An 18,043-nucleotide genomic window follows, 5' to 3' on the forward strand; every position below is an offset into this window, starting at 1 on the left:
CTGTTGAGAAAGAAAGTTGTGAGCGCTGCTGAAACGCGCTGTGGCCTGCGCGGAGGGAAGGCACGCGTGTAGCACCCACACTCCTGGTGCCGGGAGGGGCCAGGGGTCCCGGGGACCCCTCAGTGCCTCGAGACATGTTCCCAGCGGGACATAGGTCAGGCACTGAGGGTGAGGTCCAAGCTGGACAGCTCAACAGCCAGGAGTCAGGACAGGAAGTCAGGACAGGTAGCCTTTTAGAGACACACACGGCCATGGCCTCCCATGGTCCTCCGATGAGCCCAGCCAGCCAGGTCTGTGTTCACAACCCTCCAAGCCCCTCCCCCAACCCTCCAGCTCACCCACCCAGACCCCAAACGCCACCCCGGCACCCCAGCATCTCCCCGCCGGGTCGGCCTCCACCCTCTCCCCAGCCCCCATCTCCAGGAGGCCTGCCCGGACTCCGTGCTGCCCCGTGCATCCTGCGTCCCCAGGCCCGGGCGACCCCTAGGCACCGCACATGAGCCCCTGACCTCACATCAGCAGGCACCGCGCTGCCACTACGGAAGGCCACGGAGTCCCCACCACGGCCCCCGAGGAAACCTGTCTCCCCCGCTGACAGCTGAGGGGCCAAGGGTGAAACCAGACCTCCTGCTGCGGGGCCCCCATCCAAGGGAAGGGAGGGAGCCTCTCACGAAAGGGTACCCCACAGGGCCGGCGCACCAGGAAGAGGCGGTGACAGGACAGCAGGAGGCCGGCCGCGCTCAGCTGGGAAAGGAGGCCAGGCTGACCTCGGCCTGGCTGGGGTCCCGCGTCACAGGTGGTCCCTGCAGGGTCCGCACGGACCCTCAGTCTGAGCTCCTGCTCCCCTTGCTCTTCCTTCTGCCCTTCTGTTGGTGGTGGACATCGATCGGGCCTTTGTCCTCCAGAGGGTCCCCCGGCTGGGACCGGGGGCGCCCCGCAGCGTCCTCTTGCGTGCTCCTGGGCCCCGGTGACCAGGCCCCCGCTTCCATCGGAGGCTTCGTGGCGTCTCCTCGCCCACTACCTTGGCAAGCAAGCATGCTGGGCAGCTGGAGAGGTCGCCGGCCACCACGACGCTTAGCGCTGGACCCAGGACCTCACCAGGCCCCCGTATGCCTGCCCAGGCAGCAGGTGGAGTCCGGAAGAAGAGGCCGACCTCACCTGCTATTGGGTTTCCCTGAGTCACACAGGGAAAGCCGGGGTTGACCCTTTCCTCCCCGGGGCCCAAAATAAAGCGTCTCCAAAAGGGACTGCCGGTGGTGCCCCTGAGGTCAGGACGAGCTCTGGGATTCAAAGTCCACACGGTGCCTTTCAGTCCACTGCGATCGTCACTCCCGACCTGTCTGGTCCTCGCGGCAGGGTACACACACCTTCAAGCTGTCGCCAAAGCCTGGGGACGTGGCCCCAGCGGGCATTGGTAACCGTCCTGCTTTCTAGGGTGACCGGACCCGCCCACGCCTCTCGGGCCCCAGGCCAGGATGCAGCCACGTCGCTGGGGTGGATGGGACCTCAGGAAAACCGCCCAGAGAGGCCACGTCTGCGAGCTGGGGGCTCACGCTCTGACTGGTCCCCACTCTCTGGCCCTTTCCAGCCCGCAGGGAAACAATTTTTAAACAAAGTCACAGGACGCGCCTCCGGACGCCTTCTCTTTCTGACGCAGCTGAGAGCACGAGCGAGAGCTCCTCTGACTCACGTTGGCTTTTTCCTCCCAGGCCAAAAGTCTAGGCCGTCGGGGCCACTGTCGCTCACGGGCCTGCACCCCGAGATCCGGCACAAAAGCCTCGAACAATGAGAGAAGGGCCACCACGGCCGTGCTGGGACCGCCGGCCATCACGTGGTTTCAAAGTCAGCCCGGAGCGAGGAGGGACGCCCCAAGCCACGTGGGTTCCGTCATGCCCCCCCACCCCAGAGGTCACCTTTGCTGACGTTCTGGGCTGCTCCTCCCCCCGCCCGCCTCTACTGTCCCAGCAAAGAGCAAGCAGGTGCGGGTTCCAGCCTCTTCCCGTCCTAGACGAGTGGTGGCTGGTCAGACTCCCACCCGCCGGGGTTTTCTCACTTAAAAAACAGTGTTCCGGTCACCACGCTGTAAAAGCACGCGGGGCCCCACGTGCCTCCCTCACGCCCGCACACAACCCCGCACGCAGCGGCCCCCGCGCACGACCCGGCACGCAGCGGCCCCCGCGCACGACCCCGCACGCAGCGGCCCCCGCGCACGACCCCGCACGCAGCGGCCCCCGCGCACGACCCCGCACGCAGCGGCCCCCGCGCAGGGACCCGACTCATCCCCGTCTCTCCCGCCGGCGGAAGGACCGCTCTAACCCGCAGCCTGGGACACGCGCGGCGCCCCGTCTGCTCTCTTCTGTGTGATGTTTTGGTTTTTGTTTTGGGGGGATTTTTCGGCCAACATTTTTGAGATAAGCTGCACGACGTGGGGCGGGGGGGGGGTCAGGGCGCGCAGTGCCCCCTCCGCACAGATGCTAGCATCCCGCAGACCGTCCCGCCAGAGGAGCGCGGGCTCCCCAGCCTCGCCGCCCGCCCGCACCGGCGTCGTCCCGCTCCAGGACCGCGGGGAGCTGCGCTCGCGCCCCGTGCTCTCCTGCGGGGGCTCCGTGGGATTCCGCCCCTCGGAAGCCCCGTCCCCGTCACGCAGACGACCCTCCGCGAGAACACGCCGTCTCCGTCCTGGCTTTTCTCTTTTACTCTTTGCTCTCTGCGCAGGGCCCGGGGGCACGCCGGGGTTGTTTCTCGCACAAACGTCTGTACCCGTGTCTTCACGCCTGGCTTTGGGGTCCCGGAGGAGCCCCCAGAGTCCACGTGCTGGGCAGTGGGAGGGTCCAGCGGGCTCCTCCTCGGGCCTGTGCTCGCCCGGCCTGCGGACTGGAGCTCCCGCTCTAGGACGTCCGGAAGCTGAGTCTGTACCTGGGGGTTTATCCTGTCACCGCTTCCCTGCCTGTGACAGGCCAGCCCCACACGGTTTTAACTAGCCAGGCCTACATTTCACAACTTTCTGGGCTGCCCTAGCCAAAAACGCAGATGTGACTTTATAAGAGACCCGCTGCACACGTCACTGGACAGGAGACCAAACCACACGGCCCATCAAGGTCAAATGTTCACAGCACGTGGCTCCCTGGGCACCACCTGAAATGCTCCTGGGCTCCCCTGGCAACCCCCTCTGCCACATGGGGGGCACTTCTGGGAGGCAGTGGCCTGTCACCTGGTTTGGGGCTCCCCCTGCTCCCCTGCCCAGCTGGGTAGGCGAGAAGCAGCCAGCAGGTCAAGGAAGCAGCCCCCGCGGGACTGGGTGGGTCAGGTGGTCTCTGTTTAGAAAAGCAACCCAGGGCTGAAGGGAGCTGGGTGTGTGTGGGGGGGTCTCTGTCCAGCTGGCCTGGCCTTAGGTCCCGTCTTCTGACTCCAGGTGGCCTTCTCTGCATGGCACGTGGCCACCAAGTCAGCAGGGAAGTGCAGAGGAGCCCCGTCCTGAGGACGTTGTGGAAAGAAGCTGGGAGGGGGCCCAGCCCTGGGGCACCTGGGGCCGGGGAGGAGCCCACAGCCCCAGCCTCCCAGGGGCCTGGCCCCCGACGGCACAGCGTGGCCGCCAGCGCTCTGCGGAGGGGCAGAGGGGACCTCTGCGGACCGGAGGCGAGGGCCGGCAGAGCAAGGTGCCTGTGGGCACGATGCCAGGAGCGAGACCCCCGCCTCACTTGAAGACATCAGCATCACACCCTCCTGGGCAGAAGAGGGGCTGCTGGAGCCAAGTGGCCAGACCTCAGTTTCCCCAGCTGCAGGTGGCTGAAGAAAGGGGAACGGGGACCAGGTACAGAGTCCTAGATCGGGGGTCGGGGGCGGGCTGGGCTCTCCCACCTGGGCCTTGTTCAGAGAGTTCCGCCCACCCCCTCTCTGGCTGCCCAGAGCCCTCCATGGACAGCAGCATCGCCGTCCCTGGGGCCACACGGTGGTCCTTCCAGAGGGACCCAGCCTGTGGAAAGACACAGGCTCCTGCTCGGGACGCACTGTCCTGTGCTCACACCTGCACAGGTGGGCAGCGGTGGGGGGGGGTTCCACCCGCCCTCCGGCTCTGCGCCCACCACCAGACAGCTGCTGTGGACACGGAGACATCCCCAAGGAACGTGCTCTGCAGAGCTCCCCCACACCCTCTCCTACCCCCGGAGCCGGCAGGACTTGCCTCCTTCCCGAGCTCACCCTTCTCCCAAGCTCAGGAATGCGCTGGATAAAAATACCCACTGACAGAGATCTCCAGGCCCGGCCAGTCTCTGGGCTTGGAGCTGCCAGGCAGCAGGCTGACCGCCGCGGCCCAGGCTGGAGGGGGCCTGGGCTTCTGAGGCCGGGTGCCAGAGGTGACCCTGTCTGGAGTGCCTGTCCTGCCGGCTGTTGGTGGGGGGGGGACTGAGACAGCCCTCGGGGGCCCTGCCCATACGCCCGGCCCTTCTGCCGTCCAAGAGCAGCTGAGCCATCGGGGGTCTCAGCTCTGGGGCGGGGCGCCGGGGAAACTAGGCAAGGCTCCACCTGGGGCAATCTAGGAAGGTGTCCTGGAGGAGAAGCCTGCGGTTCTGGGCAGCACGGCTTTAAGGCAGAGGCCGGAGCAGCCAGACTGAAGGCCTGTGAAGGCTGGACTCCCCCCCCCCGAGGGAGCGGTCCTGCGAGGAGGAGGGAAGCACGGGCTTCTGAGTCAGACGGCCTTGAGCACGCGCAGCTGTGTGGCCTTGGGCCCCTCACCTCCCCTCTCGGAGCCCCCAAGGTTTGCACACGGCACCACCCGTCCCCCTCCCCTTGCATGGGGTTGGGGGCTAAAGGGAGCCTGACCCCTGTGCCCCAGCACCTTCACCCCAGCCACTGCCCACGAGGGAGCCCAGAGAAGGGGCCCCATGTTACCCAGGCTGGGTACCAAAGGACAGACCGTCCCAGAGCCCAGGTCCCATCACAGGTGCACGTGAGGATGGGCTCGGGTCCCCCAGCCCCCACACCGGAGGCCAATCCAGACCACCCTGCCCTCCGGGACATGTGGGGCTGCTCCCAGCACCTGGGGGGCCTCAGGAGAGAAACTGGTGGCCCTCGCCGCCCCCCAGGGGTTGGACGGTCGCCCATGCTCTCGGGACCAGAGCCTCCTCCTCCATGCTCTGCCCCTCGCCGCCAGACCCTTGCGTGCAGAGAACGGAACCACCCACGCCTGGCCCACCACGCCACAACCGGATCCACGGGTCACAGTTCAGAGGGTGTGGACAGTCCAGTCCTCTGCGTCCCCGCCTCCAGCCGCGGGGCTGGGAGCACAGGGGCTTCCAGAAACTTCCGTGTGGCCCAGGGCCCACGCAGTGCGCACCCCCACGGGCTCCTCCTGGGCCCGCCACACTCCCAGGGCAGAGTGCTGTGCTTGGACGCCTGCTCCCACTTCACAGGACCAGACCCGTGCTGGCTCCATCCCTCCAGAGAACGGGGGCCGCACCGGCCGAAAGCTGGTTTCGAACTCAAGCCTGAGAAGGGCTGCAGGGCTCACCGCGTTCCCAGCCAGGGACCGCGGCAGGAGCGGCCACTCAAGCACGGGACGCGCGCGTCCCCACCTCTCTGAAGGAAGCTGGCGGACGGCAACCCTCGGCCTGGGGAGTTGCCCACACCGGCCTGCAAGTAGCACCCCCAGGCACAGGGGCCGGGGACCCCCACTCACACCAGCAAAGACGTCCAGCCCTGGGGGAGCGCCCTCGGAGCGGCTCCCGGAGGAGGAGGGGTCTGGGCGCCCGACTCCCTGGGAGGCAGGGACAGGGGGCGTGCTGGACGGGAGGGAGACCCTGGGGGATGCAGCGCTCCAGGCCCCCCGCCGCTTCACTAGACGTGGCCTGTTTCCAGCCCGGAGCTGCTCACCGTTCCCAAGACCGGACATGGCAGCATCTGCTGCTTCTGTGTCCGTGACAAGCCGGCTCCTGGGCCCTGGGGCAGCCCTGCCGGGCAGAGAGGTGCAGGGGTTTCCTGGGGTGGCCATAACAAAGCCCCACAGATGCTCACTGTCCCCCCGTCCCGGAGGCTGAAGCCCGGGATGCAGGCATGGGCTGGCGGGTCCCCCCAACCCTCTCTCCTCCTGTGTGGACGGCCATGCTCTCCCTGGGCCCTCACAGGGTCGTCCCTCTGTGGGTCTCATCCCCTCTTCTCCTCAGGACCCTGGTCCCACGGGGTCGGGCCATTCCGGTGACTCCATTTCACCTTGATCCCCGCTGCCGAGGCCCATCCTCTAAATGCAGCCACGTTGTAGGCCCCACGGCTCAGGGCTTTGCCATAACGGTTTCAACACGAACATAGCCCCTGTGATCACGAGAGCACAGCCCACCACCCGCAGCACACACGACAACCCCCGACGGCCAGGCCCTGAGACCTCCGTGTCCCCGCCCCTCCTAGTCACCGGCAGGTCACCCCATGGGTACTGAGCAGCAGCTGGGACACCTCCCACCTCTGTTCCCTAGGACGGCCCCCCAGGCCCAGCCCCAGCCCCCATGACAGCCCGCTGCAGGGTACAGCCCCACTGCGGGGGGACTGTGAGTGCCGAGGGGTCCCTCTGTTCCTGCGGCACGCCCACCGGGGCAGGCAAAGCCCAGCAGGAGCCACTGACTCAGGGCGAGGTGCAGGGAAATGTCCTTTCCCACCTGAGCAAGCCTGCGGGAAGGGGACACCTGCCCGTCCGACCTGCCACGGAGGAGGGGGTGCACACCCAGGGAGCTGGGGAACGCGGCAGGGCTGCCCGGCCCAGCGTCAGACATGAAGCCCCACCCCCGTCCACACTCTGCACCGCCCGGTCAGCCCACCGCCCGCACCAGGTGGCCTCCTGGCCCCAGACCCTGGCTTGTGCCCAGGGCTCCTGCCGATCCAGACTCTCGGTTCTCCCACCGGAGACCACCCCTCCCTGCCCACCACCTTCCTCGCAGCCTCGAGGTCTCCCCCTTCCCGGGCTGGTGACATACAGGAGGCCTGTGATCCCCCAAGTAAGCCGGGCCAGAGGACCAGGCCCCAGAGAAGGTGACACAGGAAGACGCACCAAAAGGAACTCCCAGCTTCACCAGGAGCCGGGGCGGAGGGACAGGCGGAGGAGGCTCGAAGGGGGCGGTGGGAAGAGACGGGACGGCCGACCTCCTCTGCCCCGCGCCTGCCACGCAGCCCACCGAACCACGGGCGGACTCCTGGCACGTCAGCGACTAACGCTCACTCGCCGTGAGGGGCTGCCAAAGCCACCGGGGGCCTCAGAACTGCCGGGCCGGGTGACAGGAGGCCGCGGCCAGGGGCGCCCAGCAGAGCTCGAGGGCTGGGGCACCTGATCTCCAAGCCCCAGGACGGCCAGAGCGGGTGCTGCCCGGGGAGGCCACGCTGCACCTGCGGGCTGGGAGCACCGGAGACGCCGGAGAACTGAGTGTCCGAGCAGCCACCGGGGCAGGACGCCGGGTCCAGGCTATGTGGGTAGGAGGGTGAGGAGCCGCTGGGACAAGACAAGGTTCTGCACGGGTCACCCGGCCACTGCCGAGAGCTGGGGGGAGGGGGGCGGAGGGGAGGCAGGAGAGAAGGTGGGGCTCCCCGCAGCTCCTGGAACTGGAAGCCTCTCCCCAGTCAGGGGAAGGACAGGGAGCCCTGGGCGTCTGCAGAGGAAGGGGGGACCCCGTCCAGGGTCAGGGAGTGGAGGTCACTACAGGAATCCCGCCTCCTCCTTGGGCTGGGCCTCTCCCTGACCGCCGGCTCCACCGAGACACATTACGGGGAGACCAGACCCCATACCCCCGGCTACACTGGGAGCCACCTCACAGTGGGGACACAAAGGGTCCTGGGAGGCCGGGCTCCGGGGAGCAGGAAACCCTAGCGGACCGGGCAGTAGAGTCCTGCCCCCTGACCCCAGCAGCCGGGGCAGGCCAGGCGCACACAGGAAAGGCTGCTCTCCTGGCGGCTGGCGGGAGCAGGGGTTCCCCGAAGAGGAGGGGGACAGGATATCCTGGCTCGCTTCCCCAGCAGGGAGAGCGTGCCCAGGCTTGCAGGGCCCAGCGGGACAATGGCTCCCACATCTCCCCACCTGCCCGGCCCTTCAAGGCCAAGGGCACGAAGCTGGCCGGCCACAGCAACAATCCTGTCCCTTTCATGGAGTGACTCCACAAGGACGTGGCCTTCTCTTGCACTATCTCAGACACTTCTTAGAGCCACACAAGGGCCAGAGTGGCCGCCGGCCATCCTGGGCCCTGGCCACTCAGCCACAGGCCACCGCTTTGACCCCAGCTCGAAGGTGAGGTCCCCTCCAAAGACTGGCCAATCCAGGGCCTGCTGACCTCCTAGACACATGGCAAGGGGCAGTCACCTTCCCAGGCCCCAGCTAAGCCACATGCCCTGCCTGGCCAGGGTCCCCTCAAGCCCCCAGCCCGCATCAGGGGAGCTGCAGCTGCTGTCCACTCTCGAGGGCCGCAGCATACCTCCCACAGGGCAGGGCCCAGAGCAGGAAATGACTGACCCAAGGTCACACGGCCACTCCAGGAGCATTCCTTCCTGGCTCGCCCCCGCGGGGAAGATGCTCGGTCACCATCTCCAGAAGCCACCCCTGCTGGCCAGCTCCTAGAGAGGCCGGGCAAAGGCAACTCTGCTGAGCAAACTTCCGAGAGCTGAACAATCGGAATCAGGAAGAAAACACCAGTGTAAGCAGAGACTTCCTCTGGGGTGCGGCGAGCCCTCTTCCTCCACTCGGCACCACCGCGGCCAGGGAGCCCAGGCGGCGGGCACCCACAGGCCTCTGCCCCTGGGACGCAAACCAGGGCGGCTTCGGGCTGCCCCTCGCCCTGGCAGCTGTCCAGAGGTGGGGAGGCACCGCGACACCTCCTGGCGGCCCTCCAGGCATGCCTCCTGCCTGTGCCCGGCGCTGGCCTCTCAGCAGGGTCTTCTCCAGGACCCGGCTATGGAGCCCATGCCAACCCTGGGCGTCTCGGGAGAGGGCTGGGAGGCAAGCAGCCCGCGTGAGCAGCAGCACCCACAAGGCTGACATTGGCTGGACATTGACACAGCTGGTGTCTGACTCGTGGGATGCCTTGGGGTCCGTGCACGCAGACCCTCCCCCACGCCCCGAGACAAGCCACTGCTGCAGCCGTGGGCAGGGCCATAGATCAGCCGCGGTCACGGGGCACGCACGCTCTGACACTGTGGCAGGTGGGGACTGCGTGGGGAGGAGGCTTCAAGACTTGGGCCCATCCACGACTCCAGGGACACAGTCCCCACGACCTGCCTTCCTGCTGCGAAAGCCCTCTCCTCTGCACAGAGGGAGCACCCCTGATCCAACCTACGCTTACAGAGGAGTCAAAGCGTGAGGCTGAGGCTGCCCCCTCCCCGCCCTGCCTCACCTGCCCAAGACCATGCTCCAGGCCAGCCAGAGCCTGGCTCCCACCGCACCCCTGGGGCCCCAGTAGCGGCCGCCTTGGCAAGAGGTAAAAGGGTCCCGAACCCTCGCCGTCCCCAGGTGTCTCCCAGCCACTGGCCGGCCAAGGCAGCAGGAACGAGCCCCTGTCACCACCCACAGGAAACCAGAGGGAGCCCCCAGTCCTCATGATCCGTGGGGGGATGGCCGAGGGCGGGCCCGGGCCAGAGGCTGGCACTGTACCAAGAGGCTGAGGGCTGGGCAGCCAGGAAGTGGAACCACAGAGAGGCAGGGGAGGGCTCCAGGCGGGCAGCAAAGAGGGTGGCCCCAAGGAGGTGACTTCCTTGTAGCCCCCGCCCGAGCAACGGAGTGGCCCGCCCTGCCCCACGCAGGCACGCCACGGCAGGCATCAGAGCCACCTGGGTGACAGAGCCCAGGTGCACCCTCTGGGAGACAGCTGCGCCCATTGAGGGCTGGAAATGTGGGCCCAATCCCGCCCCTCCCCGGAGCCCCCTCCAGCCTCCTCTGCTTCAGGAGCCTGGTCCCCTGAGGGGGGTAGGGCCTTCCCGGAAGCCACAGGGACCCCTGAGGGGACAGCGCTCGGCCTGCCACCCTCTGGGGCAGCCCTGCACCCGCTGGCCCAGGAGACGCCCCCCACGTGGTCTGCCTTGAGCAGGGACATGTTGCTGCCACAAGCAGGAGCCTAGGACCCTCCCCTCCTGGGGGCTCCTGAGTCCTGGGCGCCCGCGACCCTGAGGAGTTCTCTCCTTTACACCCAAGGGCAAGCTCCCGGGCACGCGTCCTTTCCCAGGAGGATTAACACCTGGACCGTCCTTCCCGGGGGGAGTGGAGCCAACGGCTGGGCTCGGGCAGCCTCCCCCACCCCCGCATGCCCCAGCAGAGCCAGCGGGAAGCCCCCCTTCCCCGGGGTCGGACCCACACGGCCCTGGACTTCACAGGACGGGCTCCTCGAGTCCTGTTTTCCCCATTAACCTCTTCGTGCCTCCGGCAGCTCCGTTCGCAGCGCGCGCGGTCCCCGCAGCAGCAGGTGGCATGAGACAGCCCCCCCCCCCGCCCCTCTGCGGCCCGCGGAAGCCCCCGGGCGCGGGCGGCGGCGGTACTCACACGGCGAAGTGGTAGACGAAGCACTTCCAGCCGGTGGGGCGCTCGAGGAAGTTGTAGACGCGGCCCTGGATGTGGGTGCGCGCGAGCAGCGGGCGGCGCGCGCTGTAGATGGAGACGCGCGGGTCGAGGCTCACCGGCGGGCGCGCCGCAAGGTCGGCGGGCGGGGGCGCGGCGGGGGGCGCCAGGGGCGCGGGCCCGGGGGCGCCGGGGGGCGCGATGGGGGCGTAGAGCGCGCCGCCCGCCGGGCCGCCCTCCGCCAGCTCCAGCGAGAAGGGACACTTCTTGGCCAGGCCCGCGCTGCCCCGCCGGGAGCCGGGCAGGCGGCCGCAGCCCCAGCGCTCCTTGTCGGGCCTGGGCGGGGAGGAGGCGGCGGCCATGGCCAGGCAGGGCGCGCGGGGGGCCGGCGGGCGGCGGCGCGGGGAGCTGCGGCGAGGGCGGGCGCCGGGGGCGCAGTGCGGGCGGCCGCTGCTGCCGGCCGGGCCGCAGGGGGCCGCTGCCCGCCCCGCCCGGGCGTGGGGGCGGGGCCGGAGGGGGCGGAGGCCACGGGCCGGTCCCGGGGGATGGCGGCCCCGCCCCTGGCCAGACGCCCCGCCCGGACCAACCGCCTCTCGCGGGCGCCGCCCCGGGCCGCTCTCCCGCTTGGCCGCCGGGTCCTGCCGGGTGGGCGCCCACCTGCTTGTCCCGCCGGTCTGCACCCACTTGCTCCGCCCGCTCCGTCCGGGCTCCGCTGCTCCGCCCCTCTGGCGCCCACGTGCGCGCCCCGCCCCCCACGCCCACCTGCGAGCCCGGTGCGGAGCCCCCCGCTGAGCGGGAGCGGAAGGCCTGGACGCAGGTGCAGCGACTGCTAAGCGCCGGGTCAGAGCAGGAGAGCTGGAGAGGGCACGGGCACCCACTTCACCGGAGGGAGGCTGGGGTCAATGGGAGAAGGGGGGGGCAGCCTAGGGCACGCGCGGACTCACCGTCCTGACACTCGCAGGGCCACCGGCGAGCTCCTCCAACACCCTGAGCAACGCCGTTCCCTGTGCCCGCCCATTCACCCTGTGGGTGGAGAAAAATGCAGTCGGGTCGGTGCCCACGGGGGGCCATGGGACAGGAGGCAAGCCTGGGTCACTGTCGGTCAGGGACAGCCCTTGGGAGCCCTGCCCATGGGGGATGTGGGGCCCACTGGAGACAGCCCGTCAGTGGTGTGGGCAGGGCTTGACCGCGGGGCAGGTCACGGCAAGGCATTTTCAAGGACCTAGGGATGGGCAGAATGGGTGTTTTGTCCTCCTGGAGCTCCGCCCTGGCTTTGCCATGGCACCCCATGGATTTCCCAGGATGCCGGGGGTGAGGGGTTTAGAGGCAGGACCGGGTCCAGTGTGTGAGGTCCTCCACCCTGCCTTGGGCCATCGCTGGGCAGGCAGTCGGTTCCCTGCAGGTTGGGGTGCGGGAGTGAAGGATGGGGGAGGGGACGGGAAAAAAGGCCTCTCTGGGGACCTTGCGCAGGGAAGAGGGGTCACCGCAGGACTTTCCTGTAAGGGACCAGAACCTACCAGACACTTCCCCGGTCTTCCTCAGCACCCTGACTGATTTCACGTACCCGCCCCCCCATGGCAGAAAACCAGGTCTTGCTGGTGGCTAGAGTACCCTTCACCCCTGACGGCCCCCCACAAACGACGGCCAGCCGTTTGTATTTGCAGACAAATGAGTGACGTGGGTCCCAGCCTGTGCCCGGCGCTCCGGAGACTGCAGGGCCACTGAGGCTAGGGAAGCTCCCAGGGGAGTACAAACCCCGGCAGGCAGCCAGAGGGAGGTGGAGAGTCTGCCTCCGCAGAGCCCCAGGGGACAGGCTGGGGCACACAGGGGGCATTCAGTCGGCGCTTTCTGGATGCATGCCCGCGTGAGCAAGTGCTGTCCACCCGGCTACTTCGCCCTCTGAAGGAGGGTGCCGATCTTCTACTGGAAGAAGGACAGAAGGAGAGTCTGCTTGCACCCACCTCACCCAGGCCACGAGGAGCAGGTTTCAGAAGGATCAGAGGCTCAGATATAAACGTGGAGATGCGGTCACGTGGGCTCTGTGAGCCGGTCCGGGGACAGAGCCGGTCCGGGGAATTCCGCAGCCACCCATAGGCAGAGCAAACGCGTCCCACGGTGCTGGAGGTCCAGACAATAGCTGAAATTAGCAAAGTCGGAAAGACCAATGAGCCGCGGGGAAGGGTGTTTACGACCTCGTCGAGGATTAACCACACCGGCTGGCGCAGGACGTCTGATATGGGAGAGGCCGTGGCAGACGGCTCTCGCAGAGGTGGGCCGAAGACGCCAAGCATTCCCAGGGCAAGGGGGAGTCCGTGATCTTTGCACTTAAGGAAAAACAAGCGACGTCAGTGGTAACCAGTAAAATGCAAATTAAAGGTGCTTGCTGGCCGACGGCATTGCTCCCCTATGGGCTTGGCAGTGGTCCAGACGTTTGGACGTCCACACGTTCCGAGGGCGAGGCCCCCAGGGTCCGTGCACTCGCATCGCCGGTGGGCGGGGGCCGGCGTTACTGGCCACACGCTCAGGGTAGCTTCACTTTCAGGAACGGACCCAAAGCCCCGTGGAAAACAGAAAGCGAGGCACGTGGCGCTGGTCACATCAGGAAACCTCGCCGAGGACGGGAATGTCCCTCCAGGAGCTGAACGGAGCTCCGCACAGCCACCTGGGGACCCCGTTGTCAGTATTTTCACCAGCGTTTGAGGTCGGAGGAACTCAAAGCGCCCCCGTCACAGTAGCGCTAGTACTCTTACTTTGGGATTGCGCATGGGATGTTAGGCTCCTTAAGAGCCAAGACTTTCAGGGTGCCTGGGGGGTTCAGTGGGTTAAAGCCTCTGCCTTCGGTCGGGTCATGATCTCAGGGTCCTGGGATCGAGCCCCGCATCGGGCTCTCTGCTCGGCGGGGAGCCTGCTTCCCCTCTCTCTCTGCTTGCTTCTCTGCCTACTTGTGATCTGTCAAATAAATAAATTTAAAGAAAAAAAAAAAGAGCCAAGACTTTCAGTGTAAGGCAAGGAGGAGGAGGAAACCCGGCAGGTACAACCCATCCTTGAGTTCAAATCAGGAACATTGGCATTAACCACTGTGCCCTTTGTCTGCAAACAAAGTTAGTCTCTTGCCCCGTGCGCCGAAAAGTTTCAGGAGGGCCCGTCCACAGCAGGACGATCTGAGCGTGAAACAGAATCACAGAGCAGAAGACACCCAATATCTTAAAAAATAAAATCCGTTCACAACGACGCAACGAAAGAGCCTCCTTGACCCTCTGCTGGTTGCTCTGGAGCCCAGTGTGGAAGGGACGGTCGTGCGGGTCCTGCCCGCCCCGTTGGCACTGACCTTCAGGAGGAAGAAGCCACAGGTGCCGCACATGGAGCTACTTCCTCCTGCCCCTGTGGGTCCTGTGATGTCGGAAACGGCTTTGAAGCCGTCGGCAGGCAGGGTGGGGTGCCGAGTTGGGGCAGAGATTAGACCCAACGGCCGCTGAATTGGCCATTGTTGGGTGGCCGCTGAATAGGTTGTGACGGGAACAACCGGACTTTTGTGTCTGTTTCTGTATTTTTAAAAATTATGACAGGTCGCCCCCCACGCACCTGGGGAGGCTTGGAGGGCCATGTGCCAGTCTGGGGCCATGGTGGGGAGAGAGCACGGGGCTCTCAGGGTGCCCTGAGCCATGTGGGAAGCTGCTCTGGGGACCCTGGGCCGTGGCAGGGGGACTCTGGGAAGCACGGGAAAGGGGCTGCCGAGAGCTCCCTGCAAGCTCCCAGGAGCCGGGGGTGGCCTGGGAGAGGGACTGAGGCCCTGGGCTGACCGGTGGGAGCGGGTAGGGGGTGAGGCCAGGTGTGCAGGCATGGGGAGCCGGGTTGGGACTCACTGGGCTCAGGGAGGGAAGGACCCAGGCCCCTGGGAGCAGGAAGCCTGACCCAGGCCTCGGCTCACCAGCTGCCTTTCGGATCAGCCCTCCTGCCCACAGTCCCCTCCCCAGGCTGAACACGGCCCTCAGCTCCCCTCGTGGCCCCTGCATCCCGCACCCACCCCCATTCCTTCCGTGGGGCCAGAGGGTGGTCAAAGACACTTGGGTAAAATGAGGCTGGTGACGGTGGGCATGGGCGGCTCCTGCGAGGTCTGTGGGCCGGGGGCACCCCCAGAGGCTTCCCAGCTGGTGACCTCCGATTCGGCCTCCAGTCCTCACTGAGCACCCGTCGTTCCGGCAGCAGCGCTGCCCTCCTGGGGGTTAGGGTGCATGGGGGGAGCGGAGAGCGGGGGAGGGCAGGCTGCTGGGGCACCCCCGTGGCTGGTGAGGGTCCCTCGGAAGCACGACAGCACACTAGGGAAGGTGGCTTTTCTCGCCACCCCCGGCCCCGTGATTGACCCCAAGTCCCGCCCGGCGCCCCGTGGGCAAGTGGCGAGCTCCCCCGTGTTTTCTTGGGTCTGAGGTTAGGTCATGTGGCATCACGGCTCCCCGGGCTCCTCTCCTGCTCCCTGTTCGGGGGAGTTCCAGAGACGGCTCTCGTGACACAGCCTGGCCGCTCGGCAGCCCTTCCGCATGCTTGTGGGGCCGCTGGCACTTGCTTTGTGCTGGCGCTTCGGCTGCGGAAGGGTGTCATGGCTGGTCCCCTCAAGTCCCCCGACCAGCCTTGGAGCCCCCCTCCCCTTCAGAGCTCCATTCCTGGGGACCAGCCCCGAGAATCCCAGGAACGAGGGTCCAGGCAGCTGCTGCCACGGGGCAGGGTCCCGCTCGCAGCCGTCGTGGCTGCGGTCGCCGGGGACGGAGAAGTCAACTTGGGGACTTGGGCTCAGCCCCCTACCGGCGGCCCTGCCTGCTAGTACCTCTGCCCGGAGCGGGCCAACTGCTTACGAAGTCGAGACTCGACCTTTGCCGGCCCGCGGCCTCGTGCCCTTTGCTGAATTCACCCCAAAAACATGCCGCTTCAGACACTTACCCTAATCTTTGGTTTCCTGGTGGCCTGGGAGGGTGAGGTCCGCGGCCCTCCAAGCCAGGCAGGGTCCCGGGGAGGGGCACACCCCTGCCCAGCCCAGCCCGGAGAGTGTGGGCCACTTCTGGTGACCAAGAGCCGCCTTCACAGGGCACGCCCCCCCCCCGCCCCCCACCGCCGAGAGAGCAGCCCTCACCCCTGCACCCGGCTTCCACTGCCCCTGGTCTAGGAGCTTCCGACACCCAAGCAGCCCTTTCCTTGCAGGACAGGCAGGTGGGTGTCCCTGGCCACCTGGAGAATGGAGGGCAGGGGGACCGGACTAGGTGGTCTGTCCCCTGCCCCTCAAGGCCAGCGGGGCCATCTCCTGGCCAGGGTCCTCGTCCGGTGGCTGGTGTGGCTGACTTGGCACTTCAGCCAACGGGTGGCTCCTCTGAAGGGGCTCCTGGGGCCTGCCTCGGAGCCAGAGCCAGCCTGGGCCTCAGCCAAGAGCGGACTTGGACGGGACAGGTGAGCAGGTCAGGCCAGAGGCTGGCAGGGAGGCTGGGGGGAGTGGGGGGAGCCAGGAGCGACAGGGGATGAGTGGGGGAGCAGAGGCAGGGGCGAGTCAGGGGGCTGGACTCCCTGGGCGCCCACTGAGTCCCCAGCCTCGCTTGGCTCAGTGCAGGGGAGGCCCGGTGAGCGGAAGGCCAGGCCCGGCCGTGGGGGGTAGAGGTCTCATCCGGGAGATCCACAAACCAAGGGAGAAGCCACAGGGGAGCCTCAGAGACCGTGCACGGCAGCTAGCCTAGCCCCTCGCCTGCTCCCCGCAGCTCCCCGAAGCCTGTGCAGAGCCGTCCCTGCCGGCAGGTGGGCCCCGGAGGGCTGAGACTGACTCACGCGTGGCTGCGAGTCCAGGGGCACACGAGGGGCGGCCGGTGGTGGTGAGCGGGTGGCTGGAGAGGGGAACGGAGGCGTGGGTGGGCGGGCGGCAGGACGGACGGACGGATGGACGGGTGGAGTCACAGACGGACGGCTGGACGGCTGGACGGATGGGGGGTGGGTGAATGGATCACAGCCAGACAGACCACCCTCCCCTCAGTTACTTGCACCAACATCCCCTTTGAGATGAGGTCGTCCTTGACACGCCCATTTAAAACGAAAATCCCCCAACCGTGTGTTCGTGCTTTTCCACAGCGATTTTAATCGTTTCTTTCTTTCATTTGCTTCTGAGACGTTTCATTGTTCATTGTGTCTCACCTGCCCCCAGCACAGTGTTGGCACATGGGAGCTGCTCCGTAACCGGTGACAGAAGGAGCGGAAGGGTGACGCATGGCGGGGACCGCGGGGGGTGCCCATGGAACCCTGCCTGCAATAAGCCTTGCCGGCCCCGGAGAAGGGGAAGTTGGTTTCTTCACACACACAGACACACACGCAGACACACACAGACACACACACAGACGCACACAGACAAACACACAGACACACACACAGACACACACACGCAGACACACACAGACAAACACACAGACATACACACAGACACACACACGCAGACACACACGCAGACACATACGCAGACACACGCAGACACACACGCAGACACACACGCAGACACACACGCAGACACACACACACAGACACACACACACAAACACACAGACATACACACAGACACACACGCAGACACACACACACACACACGCAGACACACACGCAGACACACACGCAGACACACACACAGACACACACAGACACACAGACAAACACACAGACATACACACAGACACACACGCAGACACACACAGACACACACACAGACACACACGCAGACACACACGCAGACACACAGAAACACGCACACCGACACAGACAGACACAGACACAGGTCCCCGCGCCGCACGCTCACTTCCCCGGGGCCCTGGGGCCTGGAGGGCTGCAGTGACTACGAGGTCGCAGGCTCGGTTGGGACGGCTGCCCCGGCCCCACAGCCCTGCCGGTGGCGTTGTCACGTGCTCACCTCGCGGGGGACTCTGCCATCGCGGGAGGGTTAGCCGCCAGCCCCACGGCCCCTCCCGCAGGTGCGCACGCAGCAGGAGGGACAGACTCCGAGGACCCCAGGGGACGCGGGAGCCCCCTCCCTGGGGATCCCCCTCCCTGGGCCCAGCCTCCCGCAGCCACACCTGCTTTGACCGGCCTGAGTGGGGGGCCGCCCCCCATGCTGGAGGAGACGCTCCTTTATTTGTCGTTCTGCCTTGGACCCGCAGCACCCTCCAGGGGCCGGGGTGGGTGTGTGCCGGCCGGCTGGCAGCTCCACAGGCTCTGCTCCCGGAGGACGTGAGCCTAGGCCGGGGGGAGGGGTGGGCCAGGTCCTCGGCCCCTTCCAGGGTTGATGGAAACACGGGGTCCGGGCAGAGAGGTGGCCAACGCAGGGGCTGAGGAGGCTGGACGCCGGAGGCCTCGCCGCCACCCTCTGCCCCTTCCTTTTCTGGTCCCTGCTCCTGGGGACGGAGGACAAGCGCCCAGCAGCCAGACCCAGGATCCTGGGCTGGGATCCCGAAGGTCCCTCAGGAGCGTCCTGGCTGGGGCCGTGGGGGACGAGGGCCCTCTAGGGATAGCTTCGCAACCACAGGT

The 18,043-nt window shown here is 66.9% G+C and overlaps 1 protein-coding gene across 2 annotated transcripts in view; it reads right to left on the bottom strand.

Annotated features, from left to right (window-relative positions):
• KCNQ1 (potassium voltage-gated channel subfamily Q member 1) overlaps nt 1-10,886 on the bottom strand; it is a 307,863-nt gene extending 296,977 nt beyond the window's left edge. The window contains exon 1 of one of the 2 annotated variants that reach the window (XM_032358151.1): nt 10,493-10,886. In XM_032358151.1, the coding sequence (XP_032214042.1) occupies nt 10,493-10,869 (377 nt within the window). In that variant the 5' untranslated portion in view covers nt 10,870-10,886. Of the gene's footprint in view, nt 1-8,476; nt 8,592-10,492 lie in introns of those variants that run through there. The other variant, XM_032358152.1, reaches the window with a different exon arrangement.
• Between the last annotated feature and the right edge of the window lie 7,157 nt (nt 10,887-18,043).

Source organism: Mustela erminea, chromosome 9, assembly GCF_009829155.1.
Source record: "Mustela erminea isolate mMusErm1 chromosome 9, mMusErm1.Pri, whole genome shotgun sequence".
Lineage (NCBI taxonomy): Eukaryota > Metazoa > Chordata > Mammalia > Carnivora > Mustelidae > Mustela > Mustela erminea.